This window comes from Perognathus longimembris, chromosome 17 (assembly GCF_023159225.1).
Source record: "Perognathus longimembris pacificus isolate PPM17 chromosome 17, ASM2315922v1, whole genome shotgun sequence".
Classification (NCBI taxonomy): domain Eukaryota; kingdom Metazoa; phylum Chordata; class Mammalia; order Rodentia; family Heteromyidae; genus Perognathus; species Perognathus longimembris.
The window spans coordinates 20,984,866-21,005,841 of record NC_063177.1 but is presented as its reverse complement, the minus strand read 5'-3'; the positions used below and the strand labels follow the sequence as shown (position 1 = coordinate 21,005,841).

General features: G+C 52.3%; 1 protein-coding gene, 1 long non-coding RNA gene and 1 other non-coding gene across 3 annotated transcripts in view; 1 reads left to right on the top strand and 2 right to left on the bottom strand.

Annotated features, from left to right (window-relative positions):
- Positions 1–547: 547 nt before the first annotated feature.
- On the top strand, positions 548–20,824 carry LOC125365156. The gene is made up of 3 exons (XR_007213656.1): positions 548–560; positions 4,545–4,550; positions 20,428–20,824. It is a non-coding gene; the product is annotated as an uncharacterized LOC125365156 (long non-coding RNA).
- On the bottom strand, positions 3,002–3,073 carry Trnat-cgu. The gene has a single exon. It is a non-coding gene; the product is annotated as a tRNA-Thr (tRNA).
- The window catches only part of Rab11fip4 (RAB11 family interacting protein 4), a 91,530-nt gene continuing 86,130 nt past the window's right edge, over positions 15,577–20,976 (bottom strand). Inside the window, 5 exon segments of the mRNA XM_048365045.1 lie at positions 15,577–16,514; positions 17,329–17,472; positions 18,410–18,565; positions 18,647–18,784; positions 19,232–19,313. Coding sequence (XP_048221002.1) covers positions 16,398–16,514; positions 17,329–17,472; positions 18,410–18,565; positions 18,647–18,784; positions 19,232–19,313 — 637 coding nt within the window. The 3' untranslated portion in view covers positions 15,577–16,397.

Sequence of the window (20,976 nt, the reverse complement as noted above, 5' to 3'; positions counted from 1 at the left end):
GGGTGTGCCCATCTTACCAAGGATCTCAAAGACTTTTGAAGGGCAGGGTAAGTGTATGAAGATGCTAGTCTCCAGTCAAGAAGCCACGCTTGTGGGCCAGAGCTCTCAGTTTTATCTTTGCCCTTGCCATCTTATGACAGAATTGATTCTTGACTTTTCATTTCCTCTGCATGTGTGTGTGTGTGTGTGTGTGTTCGTGTGTGTTCACCATGACGTGGCCCCTTAAGGAAGGGCTTGCCCCAGCTGCCAGAAGTGTCATCAACATGTGTCCTTCTGTCGGAGCTATCTGGTTGAAGGTTCCCTTGACAACCCACATCCAAGGAGTAAAGGAAGAGGTGGTCAACCTCTGCTCACACCTGTTTCCCCCTCTTCCCAGGTGTGACAGGTTCTGCACACTCAACTTGCCTCGGGACTGTGCCTTTGCAGAATGAAATCTTCACGTGTGTGTGTGTGTGTGTGTGTGTGTGTGTGTTTCCCTCCCTTGCCCTCAAAGTCTGAAGACTGTAGGCAAGTGTGGCAGTGTCAATCACTATCTTCTTTTCCTGTTGCTCTCAGCCACTGTACTTGAAAAATAAAGCATCAAGATTTGGAGGTATGGCTCAAGTAGTAGAGCACTTGCGTAGTAAAAGAAAGGCCCTGAGTTCAAGCCCCAATACTGCAAAACAAAACTAAACTAAAACTTCCTCAGGGAAGACTTCCCAAACCCTGAAATCAGAGCCTATCTGGTTGCAGGTGCTAGAGAAAGACAAAACTGAGAACCCATCCCAACTCCAAGCTTCCCATAGGTCATGTGAGACTTGCAAAAGGGTCCAGACATGAAACTAAGCCACCCTCACCTGGGCAACCAGAGGCTTCACCGAGGGCATGATAGCAGACTTCAGTGAAAAAGCACAGGGACAGTGCCCAGGACTTGAGTTCAAGCCCCATGACCAACAAAAACACAACACAATAAAATGATGCTACACATTGGGCCCTGGTGGCTCACGCCTGTAATCCTAGCAACTCAGGAGGATGAGATCTGAGGATCCCAGTTTGAAGACAGCCCAGGCAGGAAAGTTTGTGAGACTCTTATCTCAAATTAACTAGCAAAAAGTTGAAAGTAGAGCTGCAGCATGAGTCATAGGGTGCTAGCCTTGAGCAAAAAAGCTCAGGGAAATTTCCCAGGTCCTGGGTTCAAGCCCTAGAACCAGCACCCCCCCCCCCAAAAAAAAAGTAACAAGAAAAATGCTGTTACATAAAGTACAAGAAAGAGAGTCCTGTGGAATTAGGGACTTGGTAGTCATGGTTAGGGGTGCCCACAAAGAACAGATAAATGAAAGGGGTGTCCGTTTCCTTAGAATGCATGAATAGTTTCATCTTATTGATGACAGTTTAGAATCCACATTTCAGTGTACAATAAAAGATTTAAAAACCTATCTCACCATTCTGAAATATTGGACTAAACCTTAAGAGGAGCCAGAATAGTTGCCAAATTCTGCTTTTAGGTTAAATAATCCCTCACATGAGGGAGCTTGATGAAAAGTAGATTCTAGTTTTTAAAAAACATATCCTGGAAGTTGTAACTACCCACAGTTGATGGTGTTTGCCAGTACGGATCCCCCACTTCAGTGCAAAGACCCTGGGAGCTGTTCTAAGACCCTTGGTGCAGCTGCAGCAGGATGGGCCTGGGAACCTGGCCGTGATGGGTGGAGGCTCTTTACATGCCTGGACTAGGGGCCGGCATCACACACCTCCAATCGTGGAAAGTCTCTGAGACTCTGGGTCACGGGCATTTAGGAAATATCTCTTCACTTTAAAATTTCACAACTGAGTCACCGCGCTGGTGGCTCAGGCCTGTAATCCTAGCAACTCAGGAAGCTGAGACCCTAGTTCTGAGACAGCCTAGGCAGGAAAGCACAGGAGACTCTTATCTCTAACCATCAAAAAGTCAGAAGGGGAGTGGCAGCTGAGCACTAGCCTTGAGCACAAAAGCTCAGGCCAGTGACCTCCCTGTGGCCCCACAGGGGCCAGGATAGATGCAACCCGTCAGGGTGACTGCAAGCGGTCTCAGCGCCTCCTTTACTCCCATCTCCCCTCACTGACCTTGGCCTGCGATCCACACCTCACCCCTGTCCTGCCACCGCAGCACCTGCGCGCTGTCTCCCATTGATTTTGGCTTGGCTCATCTCCCATCCCGGTCCCTTTGGATGGGGAATCTCTGTTCCAGCTACTGCAGAAAACCCATGTCCGGCGGAGCAGCTCTTTCTGGCCAGAAACCCCAAGGGCAGGAAAGGATTCAAAACAATACCCAACAGCACTGAGCCGCTCTGTTCACGTCTCTGAATAGGGGGTTGGGGGTGGGTGGGGAGGTTGTCGTGCAATAAATGCAAACGAGGCCCCGTGGATCTCAGGCCTACACTGACACTCTGGGCCAGCATTCCCTTCCAAAGCCAGGGGCAGCGCTTCCATTTGGGATCACTGTTTCCTCCCTGCCGGAGCCTGACTCTGGAGCAAAACTGAGAAAGGGGACAGTTTAGTTCCAAAAAGGGCCCGGGAATCAGGAGCGCTGGGCGTCCTGCCCTGTGAAGTCGGTCGTCCCACCCTACACGGGACCCGGGCAGTGACCTACGGGCTGATCAGGGAAGCAGATCTCCGCGTCGGCAACCCCGGGTCCGGGAACGGATTGGGCAGCCATCGGGCGACGTACCGGGGCAAGGCCAGTGCAGTGCACGACCTGTGCAACTGGCCCTGCAAGGAACGTACAGAAGAATCCAGAACCCACCGCGGGGAAACTCAGGCCCGCTGCTGGAGAACCCACTGCCCACGACCCAGGCCTGACAGGCGAGCTTTGCGAGCTTTGCGAGCTGCAGAGGCTGCCCGGCCCTGCCGGGTGCGGAGTCTGGGGGCGGAAACGAGACTGGAAGATGTTTGAACCAAAACGAAAAGGGAAAAAAATGTCACCCTGGAGAGAAGAGTGACGATACACAGAAGCTGCGGACAATAGGTCCCCAACTCCAACCGCAGGCACGGACGGGGTTCGAACCCGCGATCTTCGGTTTACGAGACCGACGCCTTACCACTTGGCCACCGCGCCTGACAGCCGAGCAGACGGTGGAAGCTCTCAGTGGAGGGGAGGCGGCGCGAGTGGGGCGGGCGGAGCAGCCCGGATGAGCGCGGCTCTCTTCGTGAGGCCCCGCCTGCCGGGCCCCGCGGGCCCGCTGATTGGACAGCTCCGGGTTTCCCTCCGCCCCGGGCCTGCGCGCCCCGCCCTCGCTGAGGCGCGCGCGGAGGCCGCGGCGGCGCGGGCAGAGATCTTGGGCGGACGCTGGGGCCGCGGATCCCGGGTCGGCTAGAGGGAGAAAAGCCACGGCGGGTGCTGACGCGGGGGTCTGGCGGGACGGGAGCGGGGGTCGGGCTGCCGGGGCGACCGGAGGTGATCCAGACCGGCCGGCCCCGCACCGGCGGGCGGTCGCTGGGCAGCCAGACCGGTCCCGCCCCCCCCCCCCCCCCAGCACGGGCCGGGTGCGGAGCGGACGCACGGGGAAGTGCGCGCTTGTGGACGGCTGCAGACCACCCGAGACGGGCCCCAGCCTGCCGGGCGCGGGGCCCCGGGTCACGATCCACGGGAACGACCGAGGTGCTAAGGACTCGCGATCCACAGAGCCCGAAAAAGCACCGGAGATTGACCAGCACCGCGCGAGTACCTGTAATTAAGGCAAAGATAGCGAGACGGGATGGATAGGGAAAATGAGGCGTAATGGGAAACAGCAGCCAGGAAATTCAGAGGTGAACATACTAATAATGGCGTGGTGCAAAGCCTCTCAGTTAGGTTACTACGTTTACTAAAGTGAACATGAAAAGAAAAAGGCTCTCTCCGGCCTTTTCCTACTTGGCCAAACAATCACTGTGCTCGGGGAACTGATCACAGTGTATCTTAATCTTACCCGAGGGGGAGGGAGGCAGGGGCTCTTGAGGAAATGACTCCCGGGGCTTTAGAGTTTGCAAAAGGAAAAAAAAAAAAAAACTTATCTCAAGGATGGACACCTGCCTTGATGAGTTCTGGGGGAAATCCTCGGTTGAAAGGGATGCTCAAACATCTGTGTTGTAATGACAAGTTTAATAAAGGCACTAACCTGAAATCTCTGGGCACAGTTGATAACAGTGTGACAGCACGAATGATTAAACCTGCCAGGTGTCAGATGAAAAGAGAAACACCTAAGGTGAATTTGAGCCAGACTCAACCTATTTCATCATAAATACCGGTGGGTAGTGTTAGAGAGCTCCTGGCACATGTTATCAGATGTGCCTTCACCTGTGTCTGGGTTGTGTACTGTCTGTCTTCGCTGTATGGATAAACCTTCTGGTCTCTGATGTGTTTTCAAAATCTTTTGCAGCATCATGAATTTGGTACCCTAGGGCACCTGTGGGTGTCGGCCTCCTCCCTGGAGCATCACACTGTTAGGGTCTGGTGAGGACCACAATAGTAGAAACCACTGGAAAATGTAAAGGAGGGAGGGAGCTGGGATTGGAAGTGGGGGTGGTGGGGGACTAAGGAGGCTTTAAAGGCCCAGGTAAGGTTTTGGTTTACATTCTGTGAAAGGCAAAAACGAGGGGCTAGGAGCCTGAGTGCTTATACTACTGTATTTTTTTTGTACAGCCTTTATTTTGTAGATCTTTAATTTTGCCCCCCAATTTTTTTATATGTGTGCTGGACCTGAGGCTTGAACTTAGGGCTTGGGGGCTGTCCTTGAGCTTTTGTGCTCAAGGCTAGTGCTCTACCACTTGAGCCACACCTCTACTTGAGGCATATCTTTTTGTTGATAATTGGAGATTAGACTTTCTCTTGGACTTTCCTGCTGGCTTTGAATTTGATCCTCAGATCTCAGCTTCCTGGCTGGCTGGCTAGGATTATAGGCACAAGTCACCAGAGCCCAACTCATTTTACGAAAAGGAAATCATATCCCTCTATCTTTAATTCATTCTAGGGGAGGGCTGAGTGGGGGAAAAAAGAGAAAGCTCTCAGGGCAGGGTTCTGTGCTTACTGGGATAGGCACAGGTGCTCAACCTTTCAGCAAGGCCAGACTGGACCACGACTCTCCCATTTATGCTTCCTGTATAGCTAGGATGACAAGATATGCCTCACCATACCCCACATTTTATTGGTTGAGATGGGGAACGCAGAACATTTTACACAGGTAGCCTCAAACCACAATCCTATCTCTACTTCTTGAGTAGCTAGGAATACAGTGTGAGCACCACACCCAGTTATGAAATTTCCGTAAATTGATTTTGTTTAATAGTCCCTTTTATCAGGTATATGCAAGTGTTTTGTCCTATTCCATTGACCTCTGTTTTCTTTAGGGATGTGCAATTTTTTTTTTTTTTTTTTGGCCAGTCCTGGGCCTTGGACTCAGGGCCTAAGCACTGTCCCTGGCTTCTTCCTGCTCAAGGCTAGCACTTTGCCACTTGAGCCACAGCGCCGCTTCTGCGCCGTTTTCTGTATATGTGGTGCTGGGGAATCGAACCTAGGGCCTCGGGTATACCAAGGCAGGCACTCTTGCCACTAGGCTATATCTCCAGCCCGGGATGTGCAATTTTTAAACAGTGTTATCTAATTTGCTTTCCCCATGGTGCTTTTAGAGTTCCAGGGGCTATGTGACTGTGTGCACGTGCGCGTGCACACACACGCATGCACAGTGTGCATATTTTGTTTGGAGATGGGGGAGGGGGGCCTCACTTGGTAGCTCAGGTTTGCCTCAAACTTTTAGTTCTGCCTCAGCCTCCTGAGTGTTAAGTGTAGCAGGTATAGCAGGTATAAATCCTAGGTTCAGATCTTTAATCTACTTTGCTGAAGAGACCAGAGAAGTTTTCCCAAAAGTCTGAGAAATTCAACAATCTTGAGGTGACATCACTAGAAAGAAATGCAGAGTATATTTGGTGTATATGTACCTGTTTTAATTCATTTCTCCTAAGATATGATAGTTTCACACATTTTAAGCCTGAAACCAGAATGACAACTGTTGCAAGGGAAGGAGTCTTCCAACGAATTGGCTTTTTTCTCCTTTCCAGTAGAGCATAAGGTAGTTTGTTTTTGCCAGTCCTGGAGCTTGAATTCTGGGCCTGGGTGCCGTCCGTGGGCTCCTTTGGCTCAAGTGTAGCACTCTGCTACTTTGAGCCACAGTAGCTTCCGGCTTTTTGTGTGATTAATTGGAGATAAGCTGAGGTCCTCAGATCTCAGGCTCCTGAGGATTACAGGCATGAGCCAACAGTGCCCTGCTTCTGAGGTAGTTTTTTAAACTTAGTTCGATGAATTTGATGAAATGGAGTTATGTTACTCAGTTAAGAGAATTACTTTTTCCCATTTGTATATTTCCCTGTGTCTCAATTCCACGAACACACGCCCAGCCCCTATTTGGGGACAGGCCTTTCCTAAACCCTTATAGATCTATAACATACCTGTACCTCCTGGTAAAGGGCAAGTTGTGCATGCGCTACAGATCTAAACATACGTATTGATGCGGGCAAGCTGTGCATGTGCACAGGGTAGAAGGCCAGGAACTTAAACTGCTCTTTTAAATAAAATCAAGTTTTAATCTTTGTCTTTTGGATGACCTTGAACGCATAATTCTGCTTTATCCTCCTAAGTACTGGGGTTATACGTATGTGCCACCGTGCCTGGCTTCTTTTTTTTTAATGTGATTTAAAAAAAAAAACTCCTTTCCTCTCTGAGCCTGTCATGCATGAGTCACCATCAACCCTGGGCCACACTGATTGCTTCCTGTGGGGCCACTGGGGGTCCCTCCACGTCCAGTCTCAGTTGTGTAGGCCTAGGAGCCAGATTGTATGTTTCTCTTAGGAAAGAGGAAAGAAGAGAGAGAGAGAGACAGAGACAGACAGAAACACAAAGAAAATGTACTTCTATTTCCTGGAGCTCATTTTGATAAATATTGTGTGATTGGAGGTAGGGGGGGGCACGTGCATGCGCACGCAGGAACTACTAAGGTTTCAGCTTTTTAGGCACTCTACCACTTGAGCCAAACTCCCCGTCTTTTTATTTTTATTTTTCAGTAGTCTCACATTTATGTCCAGGTCTCATATTTATGTTTCTCATCTAGCTGTACCTAGCTTTTTTAGTTGGTAGAGTTGCAGTCTCAAACCTTTTTGTCCTTCCTGGCCTGCAATCACGATCCTCACTTCCAAAGTAGCTGCACCTGGCATGCTTACCATGTTAAACATAGAACTTTGTGCCTTGGCACACATCCTTGAAATCTGACCGAAGTGTAGGAACTGGTTCTGGAGCTCGGAGTTCCTAGCAGTCAAGAAGCAGGCTGTATTTACCTTCATATAGTGCAATAGTAAAATCATCCAGTTATTCATTCCTTCAACAAGCCCTCGGTGAGCACAAACTATGTGCCAGACATTGAGCTCAGTGCTGGGGCCAAAGCAGTGAACTGAATAGCACAGATCCCACCTCATCACCACAACCACAACCACCACTACCACCACCACCACCACCATTCCTTTTTTCCTCTGAGATGGGGTCATGCAATCATCTAGGCATAGGCTGCCCTGAAACTCACTCTGTAACTTCCTGGCTCGGCCTCCCGAATGCTGGGAATACAAGCATCTGCCACCATGCCCAGTGGAGCTATTTTATAAGATGTAAGCACTCTTGCCGCTAGGCTATAGTCCCAGCCCTGGAGCTATTTTATAAATGAGCAAAACTTAGTACATCAGATAAGTTCTCAGGAGAAAACTAAAGCAGGAAATAAGTTATGCGGCTGGGGATGGAGGTTGCAGTTTTCAATAGAGCAGTGTGGTACATTTGGTGCAGTCCACAATCTCTGCAGCTCTGACCATCTGGAGCTGAGGCCTGTTCCCCCTTCTTGGTATAATCTGGACACATGGCTTGCATTGACCAAAACAATCAGTGACCACGATGGTGTGTGTGTTCAAGCTTTCAGCTTAAACCACCTTGCAGCTTCTGTCTCCCCTACCTTATGTAAAACAAAGGCCACGGCACTTGTCCCAGCCAACCAGCAACACGTGTCAGACATGGCAGAGGGCCAATTGGCCCTTCCAACTTAACTGGCCTCAGCCGAGTACAGCTATGAATGTGAACTCGGCCACAGCTGGCAGAGAAACTGCTAGCCAAGCACGGAACAGGGAAAGTGGTAAAGCAACCCTTCTTGCTGCAAGCCATAGCCACCCGAGTGTGTTGTGTGCCTCATAATGCTGGATCATTGACAGGGAGGGTCATCTGCGGCTGCACACCTTTCTGTTCCAGGTCTGCAGGTTGGTGGTTATTCGCATGGAATAAAACTTCGGGGATGCCAGATGAATGTGGCCATGCCCAGCGTCCTCTCTGCTACTATTTAATCTCTTTATCCACAAATAGACTTGGCCATTACCCTGGATTCTGAGTTAATGAAAAACAGGATGGGCTTCATCACAGGGGCATGAGGGACCAGCGGGACCCCTTCTCCTTTCCTGCAGCACTGACCATGTGAGTTTTCCTTTGAAGGAGTTTCTCAGCCACCACAAAGCTTTGCATTCAGGATGCTAGTTGGGGGAGGGGAGAGAAGTTAATGCCACTGGACACCTTCTAGAGTAGATGGTCACATTCTTTAAGACATTTCATTTAGATGGCCCTTCATATTTAAGGTTAGTGCAGCTTAGTTTCTCCCTTCTAACTTTCCCTCTTTCTTCTCCTTGTTGGTATTCACCTGTATTGAAATGCTTAAAGCGGGGGGGGGGGGGGGGGTTCTGGGAATATGGCTTAGTGGTACAGTACTTGCCTAGCATGCATGAAGCCCTGGGTTCGATTCCTCAGCACCACATAAACAGAAAAAGCCGGAAGTGGCGCTGTAGCTCAAGAGGTAGAGTGCTAGCCTTGAGCAAAAAGAAGCTCAGGGACGGTGCTCGGCCCAGAGTTCAAACTCCAGGATTGGAAAAAAAAAAAAATCACAACAAAAAACATGCTTAAAGGGAGTGGGGAGAGGTCACAGGTGCACCCCAGGATAAATAAAACCAGTCTCCTCAGGAAGCCCTCAAAAGCAGAGTCCCCAGCAAGTTTCACCCCAAAGAAGCCTTTTTTTCCCTTATTTATTGTCAAAGTGATGTACAGAGAGGTTACAGTTTCTTACGTTAGGCCTTGGGTACATTTCTTGTACTGTTTGTGACCTCCTCCCTCATTCCTCCCTCCCCTCTAAAGAAGCCTTTTGTAGTACTCCTTTTTCTGAACAGGATGATCCTGTTGATTCTCACACAGCAGGACAAAGCATACACCTCCAGCCCCCCTTCCCCCAATCTGCCAGAGGATGGTGTATCTATCTAAGCTGCAAGCCTGGCCTCAGAGGGGCTACATTTAAGATTAGGCCTTAGAGGGGTAAATAAGGCCATGTGTGTCATAGGGTGGTATGTAACCCAGTAACTTGAATGTGCCTTGGGAAAAGCCAGCACCTGAGGGCACAGTGGGAAGCTGGCCACCTGCAGGCAGAGAGGCCCCCACCCCCACCCCGCCAAGCCATCCTGGTGGCCCTTTGATCTTAAACCAGCAGCCCCCAGAGCCTGTGGGAAAGTACACCTGCTAAGCCTCGTGTCCTGGCCTCAGTGCAAGCGTTGAGAGCAGACATGGCCCGCTCTGGTGCCTTGGCCAGTGGGCTGCCCACTGTCACCACCCACTCTGGAACCCAGGCCCAACCAAACCATACCTAGTTGAAAATTCTTCAGCTTTGTGCCCATGAAGGTTTCCTATCCTGAAGACCACTCATTCTTCCCAGATCCAGGCTGGAGTGCTCTCTCTCCCCTTACCTGGCTCCTCCCCCTCCCCCTCCCTTCCCCCTCCCCCTCCCCCTCCCCCTCCTCCTCGCCAGTGCAGCCCATCTCGCCCAGTGCCAAGCGCCCTTCTTATATATCAGCAATTCAAACCCTGGGCTAGACATTGGAACCAGCTCGGACTTAAATCCTAACCACCCTCCCAGCAGCTTCCTGGGAGCAGTTTTAAAACTCCCCCAGGTGATTTTAATATGCAGCTGGGGTTTAAGAAGCTCGCGTGAACATTCTGGAAGCTCCCTGTGGGGCAAGGGCGAGTTTGTCTGTCCCACTCACTGACATGCACCTTCACCAGGCACCTGGGAGTCACTGGTGATACCAACGCCCTCCCTGGGCTTTCCAGGCCCTCCCTGCCCAGGTGGGTAAACTTAGCAGGGAGCTGTCTGCCCACCTGGAAGACTCGATGGCCCAGGGTCTGCATTGGGAAGTGAAGATTTGGGTCACAAGGCTGGGTGACCTATGTGGCAAGGAGAACACAGAAATCTGGGGCCACTTTGGTCTTCTATGGTATGGAAGTGCTCAACTTCGGCAGGCGAAGCCAGGCTTGATGGAGGACTTGGGTTCGTGACTCAGAGGGGCCACTATGGTGACATGGAGGAAATATGGCCCCAGAACACTGTGAGCCCCCTCAGGCCTCCTCTGGGAAAGAGCATGATTACAGAGAGGACATGTTCACATTCTCCCAGGCTAGAATGGGGGCACCGCAGGGGCTCCTGGGATATACATCTATTTCCCTAGGGAAAGCAGCCTAGAACAAGGGGCCAGAGGGGGACCCCTGTATCACCCTGTCCCTGGGAGAGAGTAGCAGTCACCCCAGTTATTACTGCACTGTGCCTTCTCTTCCAGAGATGTCACCAGGAGCACAGAACCAGGCCCCAGCCCCGTCTTCCACCCTTCCTCCCCCTCCACAGAAACACTCAGCAAGGCAGACAAGAAAAGCTGACTGTTTATTTACATCTCGTCTGTACATTACAGTTCCGGGGGAAGGCGCCTGCCATGGACAACCTGCTCCTTTTGGGAGATGCAGGCTGGAGGCGGGGAGCTCAGGACCTGGGACTCAGCCTTGAGGCCTCACCCCACTGTTCTGCCTGGGGCATGAAAGTGGTGGTCCCACTGGAACCCTAAAGCTAAGTCCATTTTCAGATGCAGGCTCCTGGGGCAAAAACCCAAGTTGAATCCCTGGACAGTCAGAAGCCATCTGACCAACACTTGGGCCCCAGAAAACGCAACCTCAGTGCAGAAAGAGCCAGAAGGTCAGAGCTGCTGAGCCGAGTCCTCAAGGCGCACTGTCCCATGGCGGTCCTGACACCAGTGCGGTGTTTAATGGCACTCTGGTCTGAGCACCTTGGGCGGACAAGATGAGCACAGCAGGCAGGAGTGTAGTGATCTCTCCTCCTCCCAGGCAGGGTCTGTGCTAGACACCACACACAGTGGCCCGAAACCTGGAACCATGGCCAACCACTGGGACCCACCCAGCCAGGGCTTCCTCCAGCGGGCAGGGTGGCACATCTATCTGCTAATGTCCCAGGTTCCCAGTGCCCCCTGCCTTCTATAAATACCCACGTCAGCACAGGAAGAGGATCGGGGGAGGGGCTGCTTTACAGTTACCCTTGTCTGGAATGCAAGGCTCCTAAGCTAGCTGCAGGCTGATGAAGGGATTAAAGTGGGGGCCCCCCTGTGCTTCGGACAAGGAGGAAAGATTCTGTACAAAGCTACCGAGTCTACAGGACAGAGGCGGCCACGGGGAAGCAGGGCCTGGTCCCTGTGGGCGAACGTGCCTGCAGGTCTGGCTGTCCATGGCGCAGGCACACGGCTAGGGCTGGGTGTTATGCACACATTTACAGATGGGAGGACATAGAAAAGGGGGCAGGGTACCAGGGAGAATCTTGTGACAGGGAAGAAAAGGCACAAGGACAAGAACCCCAAACCATGCAGACAAAAACAGCCTGTGCAGCACAACAAAGCAGATGCTCCGGCAGGAGGCAGGATACCGGGCATAGTGGCACTTTGACCCACAGGAGAGGCGGCCTGAGATGCCATCCTCAGCTGGTGTCTCCTACATCACAGTCGCAAGGGACAAGGGCATCTATGAGGTGCGGGTACACGGGGCATGGAAGTGTGGTGGCACTGCCTTTCACCAGCTTCCACGTTCATCAGCAAATTTCTAGAAAGCAACTATTTTCTCCAGTGGGCCACTGCAGAGGTGTCTTGCCAGGCAGGCTGTGGTGACCATCTTTACCAAACTCAAGCAAGGCAAATCAGGGCCAGGAGGTCTCCCAGCGAGGAAAGGGCTCCTCTGAGGCCCCTTCTGGAGCACCCCAGGCATTCCAGCTAAAGAGCTACCCTAGAAGGGGAGACGTAGGGGCCCCAGAAGGGGAGGGGGCTTGGAAGGAAACGAGTTCTCTCCATGGCCTCTCTCTCCAACCTAGAACCTATGAAGCCTTCTACAAATTCCCCAATCTGCCAGTGACCAAAGCTGCTTCAGTGGCACACATGGCATAGGGGTTAGGCAGGGAGTTAGGCACCTGAGGCTCATAGACAGTGGCCTGGATGTTGATCAAACCCAGTTCACACCCACAGACACAGACAGAGCTACTCAGGACACACAGCAGTGTCTTGCAGACTAGAAAGCCCCTACAGACCTGGAAAAATGGTCAGACCAAGTCCTGGTTGGGCCATCTAAGACTACAACTCTCTTGCTCGACTGTGGGCAGTATTCATGATCACCCCTGTATCTGTGAGCCCCAAGAAAAGCTCAAAACCTAAGAACCCTCAAAACAGCTGCTCATTCTCAAGCCTGCCTGCTCTCCCGTCTCCAGAGTGAGCTTCCCCTTGGCTTTGCCGTAATAACCCTGTGCCTGCTGTTTCCTGTGTCCATCCTTGAATTTTTTCCCTGACAAGACCAAGAACTTTCTGGTCTCATCCTAGGTATCTGGTCCTGGTGACACAGTGTTCACTCCAAAACTTTCCCTATTCCACCCATGGCTAGTTAGGTTTAGATTTGCCAATGCACTACTCACAGCAAGCACAAATAGGAGAGAATGGCTCCTGTTTTGCCAGGCTTTGCCATTGGCTCCAGCCAGGTAGTAAGTCCCTCACTGGAACACGGAGCCTCCATTTATACCTCCAGGATCAGGCTTGGCCAAGATTCAGACTGGCCAGTGGGCCAGCACTCTTGGAGCCTGGCTACCCCACAGGGAAGGAGCTGGGGCTCCCTCATGGGCCCAGTCAGAAAACTGGCAAATCCCACAAATTCAGGGCCCCCTCTGGCTCAGCTGTGCAAGCAGACCACTGCCTCCTCTGTGGCTCTTGGAAAAGGGTCAGCTCTCGTCCACACTTTGGCAAGGCCCTGTGGCTAACATAACCCATGACCTCAGGGGCATTCTGCTCACCCACTCAAGAGTTACCAACCTCCAAGTGGGGGGAGGGGAGCTGCCAGATCCACCAGTCGTGAGGTCAGAGGGCTCCCATCTAGGGCGAATGTTGTCTGCATGGTGACAGGAGAGGTCACCATCTGCCATGCCCACATCTTAGCCAACATCTCCACCAGTTTTCTCTACAATCGTTTTCCCTAGAAAAGGTCCCAGCCTTGGGCCGATCGTTCGTGTCACCTGGAGAGGTCTTTGACCATCTCTGTGCTGCCCCAACCACACACCAATGAATACTCACCGTGGCAGATCAGCCCTATTATCTGAATTTTAAAATGTCCCCAGGCAATGCACAGCCCAAGTGGCAAACCAGTTTCCAGTTCTAGGGCTCTGAACGCTTATGGTTTTCAGGTCAAGAAAAAAAAGAATTCCTTTCTGATGATTCTCAAAGAAAGCTAGTTTAAAATACCGCCACTGAGGTCTAACTTGGGCCAGGGTTGTTTTTAAAGTTAGAGGCATGGTTTCGGGGTAGAATACCTCTCTCACATGTGCATGGTCCTGAGTTCAAACTCAGCTGGTTTTGTTTGGCTTCCTACTGAATGCAAGCACAGCTCTGTTATGCAATCATGAATCTCCTACAGAACCCCCACCTGGGCTCTGCTCCCCAGCCCGTCACTGCTGAATTTTCAGGTTACCGCTGGTCACCCCCCACCCTTTAGTAGGATTTTTGGGTGTGGCAAGAACCACCACCCCTGCCCCCCCCACTTCCAGTCAAACTGGGCTCTTTGGGAGCATGCTTACAACTCTGAAGGCCTGAGGCAAGCCCACACCAATGGAGTTATATAAAATGTCTGGGAACCGGAAGTCTTAAAGGCTCATTTTAAATATGATTCACGTATTACAAGGAACATATTGACTCTGAAAGTCTCCAATTGTTGACCTGAAATTCAAATCTACCTGAGCACCATGCGCCTGCCATTGAGTGAACTCACATGGAGAGGCCAGAGCAGAACTCACTAGAAATGAGTCAGGGAGGCAGAAAACACAGCTAGAGAGCAAGATTTTTCCCTCACCAAAGAGAGTTTTGGACTTGTGTGGGGTGGAGATGGGGGAATGGAGGGGGTGAGGAAGTAGATCTGGGGCCACCAGACCATCTGCGCCCATCAGGATAGCTTTCAAGCCCAGAAGGAGAGTTATAAAATATACACGGTCTCAAAAAACGCCAAGATTGAGGTTTTATAAGAAATGTATTCTGGCTGAAGTAAGAAAGTTGGATTAAGCCTGAAATGATGTTACATGAAATTCAGCCCCTCATTTAAAAGCCCATCTTCCAGAAGCCCCTCTGGCACCTGCCCAAGTCTAGAGAGGACTTGGTGTTTCCTGGAGAAGTCTGTTCTGTGGCGCCCCCTACAGGGAGACAATTGTACTGTTCCCCATTCACTGGGCTGAAATTCTTTCCCATACTGGGTCTCTGTTTAACTCCATCCTCTAAGGCCTTCTCCAAAATCCCTACCTGCACAGCTAAAGAGCATCCACAAGTTGACCTGTAAAATACTGGTGCCTGGAAGAAGCTCCACAAGCAGGACTCTGACCAAGCTGCGTCTGGAGTCTTCAGAAAGAATCCAGACCAACCTCTGGCCATCATTCGTCTTTTCCTAATCCTTCCTACTGGCAGGTCCTCAAGACCCCCCTCCCTGACCTGCCCTGAACTCTGCCTACATCTTCTCAGACCATGGGGGGAAGCTGCAGAACACGTTTCCTAGGTGAGCCCCCAGAAAAGACCCTTTTCTTCATCTTCTTGATGTGGCTAGCTCATCTTAAGCGGACGAGTGCAATCCACTATCTGAAGCATGCGACAACCCTCATCCATGTGGTTAAAAGGAAACCACAAGCTCCAAAGCCCAGCCATCTGGAATGGAAGAAAGACTGTGCCCAGCCCCTGGACGGCCTCTTTCCTCATCTCTCCTGCCCTTCTCTGCATTCGCCACTCTGTCCCTCCCAACGTGCCCAAACCTTCCATTTTACACCAGAGGAGCCGTAGGAAACAGGAAACCGCAGGGGAGGAAATGAGATTGCACATGTTGCTAGAGCTCTGAGGTGAGTAGAATAAGAAGCTATATAAAACTGAGATGAAGTGGAAAACCCAGACAAGGGCCAGAACAGATCCCATTAGAGGTGACCGTGGGAGTTGTCACCACAGAAGGATGGAAGACTGAGGTTTCTCTGCAGCATGGCCTGCAGCTCTGCCCGCCAGTGCTGCCCCAGTGCCGATACTCCTAAAGGCTGGAGGGAAGGGACCGGGCTACCTGGCAGCAGAGCCCGAGCTTGACACCCACTGCACTGTCTGCCCTGGCCAGGCAGCGTGGAGCCCAGCTGGTGATGTGGTGTGGAAGGGATGAGCGGCACCAGGTTGGCTGTGCACGTGTCAAGATGCAGCTGTGGGAGCCACAGTCTTCCTGGGAAATCACTTTTCAGGCTACCCAGTATCAGCACCTGCTTCTGACACTTCCCACTCTACCCCCCTTCTTCTTGGCCTTCCTTTCTTCTTCACCCTTCTACCCTCATTGTCAGACAAATGAACTGAAGCCAGACATGGAAGGGGAGGTAGGTACACAAGGATAGGGAGGACCCAGAAAACTCCCAAATGCCAACATCCCGGCTGAATGAGGATGGCTCGTGCCAGCTGCTCCATAAACCCGCATCCTCTGGACCCCACACACCTGCATCCCTTTCTCTTCTGGCAGCTTCAACTCCTGGAAGCAAAAGGTGGCCAAAGAGGCTGGTGAGGGGACCCAAACTCCTAAAGCAGCTCACAATTTTGCTCCCACTCCTGGGGGGAGGGGAAGAGAGCACCCACCCACCCCAACTCCCTAGTGTTTTCTAAATTCTGATGCTCCGAGGTAGTCATTTTATCCAGTATCTGAAATCCACGCTTCCAGTTCTTTCTGTGACAGGAATTCCTGAGAGCACTCCTTGCCCCTCCCACTTCCAGGACCTTCTGACTCCTGCAGAGGAGCCACCAAGTGCGCGCACAGCCCCAACCCCACGCTCACGCCTCGCTTCCACTCATGACCTCCCACACATGCGCCAGCACACAGCCCGCGTGGTGGCCAGAGGTACATTTACAGCATGAGTGTGGGGCCCTGGCCTGCACCCTTGGGCAGGCCTGCCCCTCAGTCCTGGGGCTCCAAGGCCGCCCTGCAACCATGCCCTGTCTCAGTGTTTGATCTCCAGGATGGAGGGGTTGTGGTCCAGGATGGCCAGGATAATCTTGTCCATGTACTGCCGCAGCCGGAAGTTGATCTCTTCCTGCTCCTTTAGGGCTTCCATTAGCTGAAGGAATAGGAAAGGGGATCAGATGTTAGGAAGGGAGGTTCAGATGCCAACCTGGCTGGGTTCACTGCTCCCAGGAGACCCTGGGAAACAGGCTGCAGACTAACCTCAGCACGGAAGAGGCCAAGGCATGAGGCTAAGGCGATGTACTTAATCTGAGGAGGCCAGGTGGGGCGAGTTTTCATAAAGGTGGAGAACACTGACCAGAGACATGTAAAACTAGGACTGACATGTACAGTCCCAGGGCCAGGATGACTTCGAGGCTGCCAGCTTTCCCTCTGCCTAGAATGGCTCCAGCCACCCCAGCTCTGGGCAACTCCGGCTGTGTCCTGTAAGTGCAGCTGACCTGCTGCCTCTACCTTGGGCCTGGGGTTGGTGCCAGCTCCCTAGGGCTCCTTGAGGCCAGAAGTCAGTCAGCTCCAGGTCACAGACAGAAGGAAGGATGAAAGCCACATGAAAATGCAGCCAGGCCTTTGTGGCAAAGACTCAGCTTTGGTGCTGGAGACCTGGGCCTCCCCACCCCCCACCCCCCGAGCTCATGTCTGCAATGTGGACGTGTGTCTAAAACCCCAGAGTATGAGGCTAAGGGACTGTGTGATGGGGCCATTCCCACAGGGACCCGAGCTGAGGCCCTCAGCTCTGTTTGTCCTCCAGTCGTAGTGGGTGGGGGGAAATGTCAAGGCCAGGCCCTAGTCTAGCTTTTGGGTACTGAGCAGTCCAGGGCTCATAGCTCCACAGGTGAGGAGTGAGGTAGGACCCATAGAAAGGGGTCTAGGTTCCCCCCCACCACAACTGAGGGAGAGGCCCTGGTTACCTCATCTCTGGAGGCTGTGTCAATTTCTGCAGCCAGAGACTGGGCTTTGGTCTGGGTAGCGAAGAGGTTCTTTGCTTCGTAGAGGCTGAGGCTCAGGATCTGTCCATTCAGGTCATCATTCTGATCCCGCAGCTTATGATTCTCCTAAAGAGACAGGATGCAAGCAATGTCAACTCCCAGAAGTGTCAGAGCCCATGGAAGCTACTTCTGTCCCCACCACCTCCAACAGCCCTCAGCCCTTTCCCTGGGAATCGCAGCCAGTTCAGGGGGCCTGTAAATGATATGGCCTTTGCTAGGCCTCAGGGGTGGGAGGACTAGGGCCTGGTCTAGGAACAGGGGCTTCCATGAGTTCCGTGTTGGAGGGGGTAGTCAGAGCCCTGCTCAGCAGCGTCAGGTTAGCAGGCAGGCACTTGGCTGGCTTGGAGGGGGGCTGGCAGGCTCCGAAGCCCTGCTCAGTAGGATTTGTTTGGAAGCATTGTTCTTGAGGACAGCTGACTCCGGGGTCCACCGGCCCCACTCTCCAGCTCTTGCCTACAGGCCCGCAAGGCTCCCATCTGGAGCCACGTTGCTGCTCATGGATGAGGGAAAGGCTGTTTTAGAATCCTTGGCAGAAGCGTGGCTCCCAGCAGCTGTGCTGCCGCTTCTGGCCTACAGCAGGGCCAAGCTGAGCTGGGACTTCACTGGACAGCACCCCCTGGCTGGGTCAGTGCCCTTCCTCATCCCATCCCTTACTCCAGAGTGCTCCCAGGAATGATATGAAGTAGGATCTCAGGCTTCAGGGCTATTTCTAGGAGAACCCAACCCAGCCAGTCATGAATCTGCAGCTGGATGAGACTCCTCTTCTCGCCAGCACTAAGGATAGGACTGTCTTCTTACAGACACAAGGAGAGAGCTTGTGATCACTGCACACAGCCAGAGTTCAAGGCTTGCAATCAGGCTGATGAGAGGAGATGGGAAGGGAAAGGGGAAACACGGAGGCAGCCGCTCCCAGCTTCCTCCCAGGGGCCCCTGTGCAGCAAGCCTACACGGCTGACCTGGGTACCTCATCACAGCCTCCCAACAGTGAGTTCGGGGGGCCCACCTGCTTCAGCCGTTTGACCTCATGCTCTAGTTCCACCTCACGGGCTCTGGCATTGAACTCGCCCAGGCCGGATGCACTGCGGCCCCTGCCTGGCCGCTCGCAGTCCAGCTTGTACATCTGCAGGTGCTCCAGCTCCTTACGCAAGTCCTCAATGAGCTGCAAGGGAGACACGCTGGTTGGGGGGGTGTGGTGATGCTGAGGGGAGCCCTGGGGGCCCCAGGCCTGGGACCCACCCACCTCCTGTGTCGCCTCTCGCTCCTTCTGGAACTCCAGGCGATTCTGCCGTAGCTTGTCCATCATGCGCTTGTACAGATCCATCTCATCCTTGAGCCGAAGGCTGGTGTCTTCCAGCCGGTCCGACATGCGCTGCCGCTCCTGGAGCAGGGAGGCCCAGGTGGGGGACAAGTGTGCAGAGGGAGGCATTACACCCTAGGCATGGGCCTGGTGAAGGGAACGGCAGACCAGCCCCCTAGGACAGAGCCCTCCAAGTCCTGACCTGAAGAAACAGCTAGGTCCCCTATGATTCTAGAAACCTCTCAGTTCCCTGAAGTCCTTCGTCACTAAGTAAACATCACTAAGTAAAGTTGTTAGTCCAAACAGAAACTAACCCCCTTCTTTCTCTTAAGACTGCAATTTCCATTATGGAAGGAATATATATGTATTGTATGTATATTCACCATAGAAGACGTGGAAAATAGGAAATTCAGAAAGGTAAGTAATCATTCACATAATTCTGCTTTGGTCAGTAGGGCATTTTTAGACTTTCAGAAACTATGAAGGAAAAGCCCCAATGACCTAGCATCGATGGGACCTGCCTCTCACCTCATCCAGTTTCTCTGTCTGTGACTTGAGCCTCGTCACTGTTGTTTTAAGTTCAGTATTTTCTTCCTCTAATTGCTGCACCCTGTGGGAAGAAGAACAGAAGTCTTAGAAATCTAGAATGGCTGAGTCTTACAAGGGAATGATCCCTAACCCATCTCTGCTTCCTAGAGGACACAACATACCAGAAATCAACTGAGAAAGGAGAAGGGTAAATGTCTCAAATGATAACACAGGTTCTTTTGGTTTGCTTTTGGTTCTTTTTGTTTGCTTGTTTGTTTTTGAATGATGGTACTATGTCTTGATCTCAGGGCCTCAGCCTCTCACTTGCTTGCCTTTTCTCTCAAGGCTGGTGCTCTACCTCTTGAACCACACCTCTGCTTCCACAGGCTATAAATATCTAATCCTCAAATGCAAAATGCACCCAAATCAGAAATGTTTATACAAAGGGCTGCCCTAAAGTGACAGAGGAGACATACTCAGTGCTTGTTACTTGTTACTCCAGTGAGTTCACGGGGCATGAGTGAGTGGAGCTGTTGAAATGGGGCAGGGTCATTTCTGGTACTCAGTCTTGCTGTTACCCCCACCCCCACCCCACCATGTACACTCCAATGTGGTCATTTCTCCTATCCTGGAGAGGGGTTTCCTGCCCTAGGAGAGGTTCCCAAGCAAAGGCTAGAGATGACATTAAACCCCTCATGGAAGATGGCTGGAGCTGGTGGAGGATGAGAGGAATGAAGCATGCCAAGTGACTCTGGAGACACCATCCACAAATTCTATGTGAACAGCGCCCCCTGGAGTTATGCAAGGGGCAGCAGCTTCCGGGGTGGCTTTCAGAGCTTCTGCTCTGGCACATGCTCACACTCTTCTCCCACCACCTCCTTGGGGCCAGCAGCCATCATAGCAGGCTCAGGGGATATAATCACCTTTATGGAGACATGAACCTCAGGGACATGCAAACAGTGGCTTCTAGAGCATGAGTCCAAGTTTATCATGCCCACCTGGTGACAAAGGTGACAGAGCAGGTCTCAGCCCCAGGGGAGCTGGGAAGTATCCTTGCCAAACTATTTTGGGGGCTGATCCCCCCGTTTCCTCAGGCCTACCTGCCTCAAAAGGCTGGAGAGAGCCTTCACAGGTACCTCTAGGCATCTCACATGGCTCCAACTCTCAGCCTCTGCCTAGCCTGGGACTCAGATGAGAGGCTCTGAGCCCTGTCACTGGCAGGGGCTGGGTGCCGTGAAGGTGGCACTCGGCCTCACACAACCTTACTGTGTGCATGGTTTGTGGGGGCTCTTGGGGCAGACAAGGGGGGGTGACAGAGGGGAGAAGACAGCATATCCAAGGCTTGTGAACTAATGAGTAACCAGCCCAGACATCGAAGCCAGCGTGAGTTCTAGCCCTGCCTAACTCAAATTCAAGCAATGAGATTACATGAACACACAAGGCACTGGAGCCCATGGAAAACCCAGGTAGGCCCTGGTTTTCTGTTTCTCTAGGCCTTGGGCCCCTTGGCTCAACCTACCAACATTCAGGGTTAGGAGAGGATCTGACAGCAGGGGGCGCGCCAAGCCTGGATATCACACTAAGCCTCAGCCGAGTGAGAGAGCGAGAGTGAGCGAGAGAGAGGAAGAAGGAGGAGGATGGGGGGGGGAGAGAGAGAGGAAGACGGAGGAGGAGGAGGAGTAGAGGGGAGAGAGAGAGAGAGAGAGAGAGAGAGAGAGAGAGAGAGAGAGAGAGAGAGAGAGAGA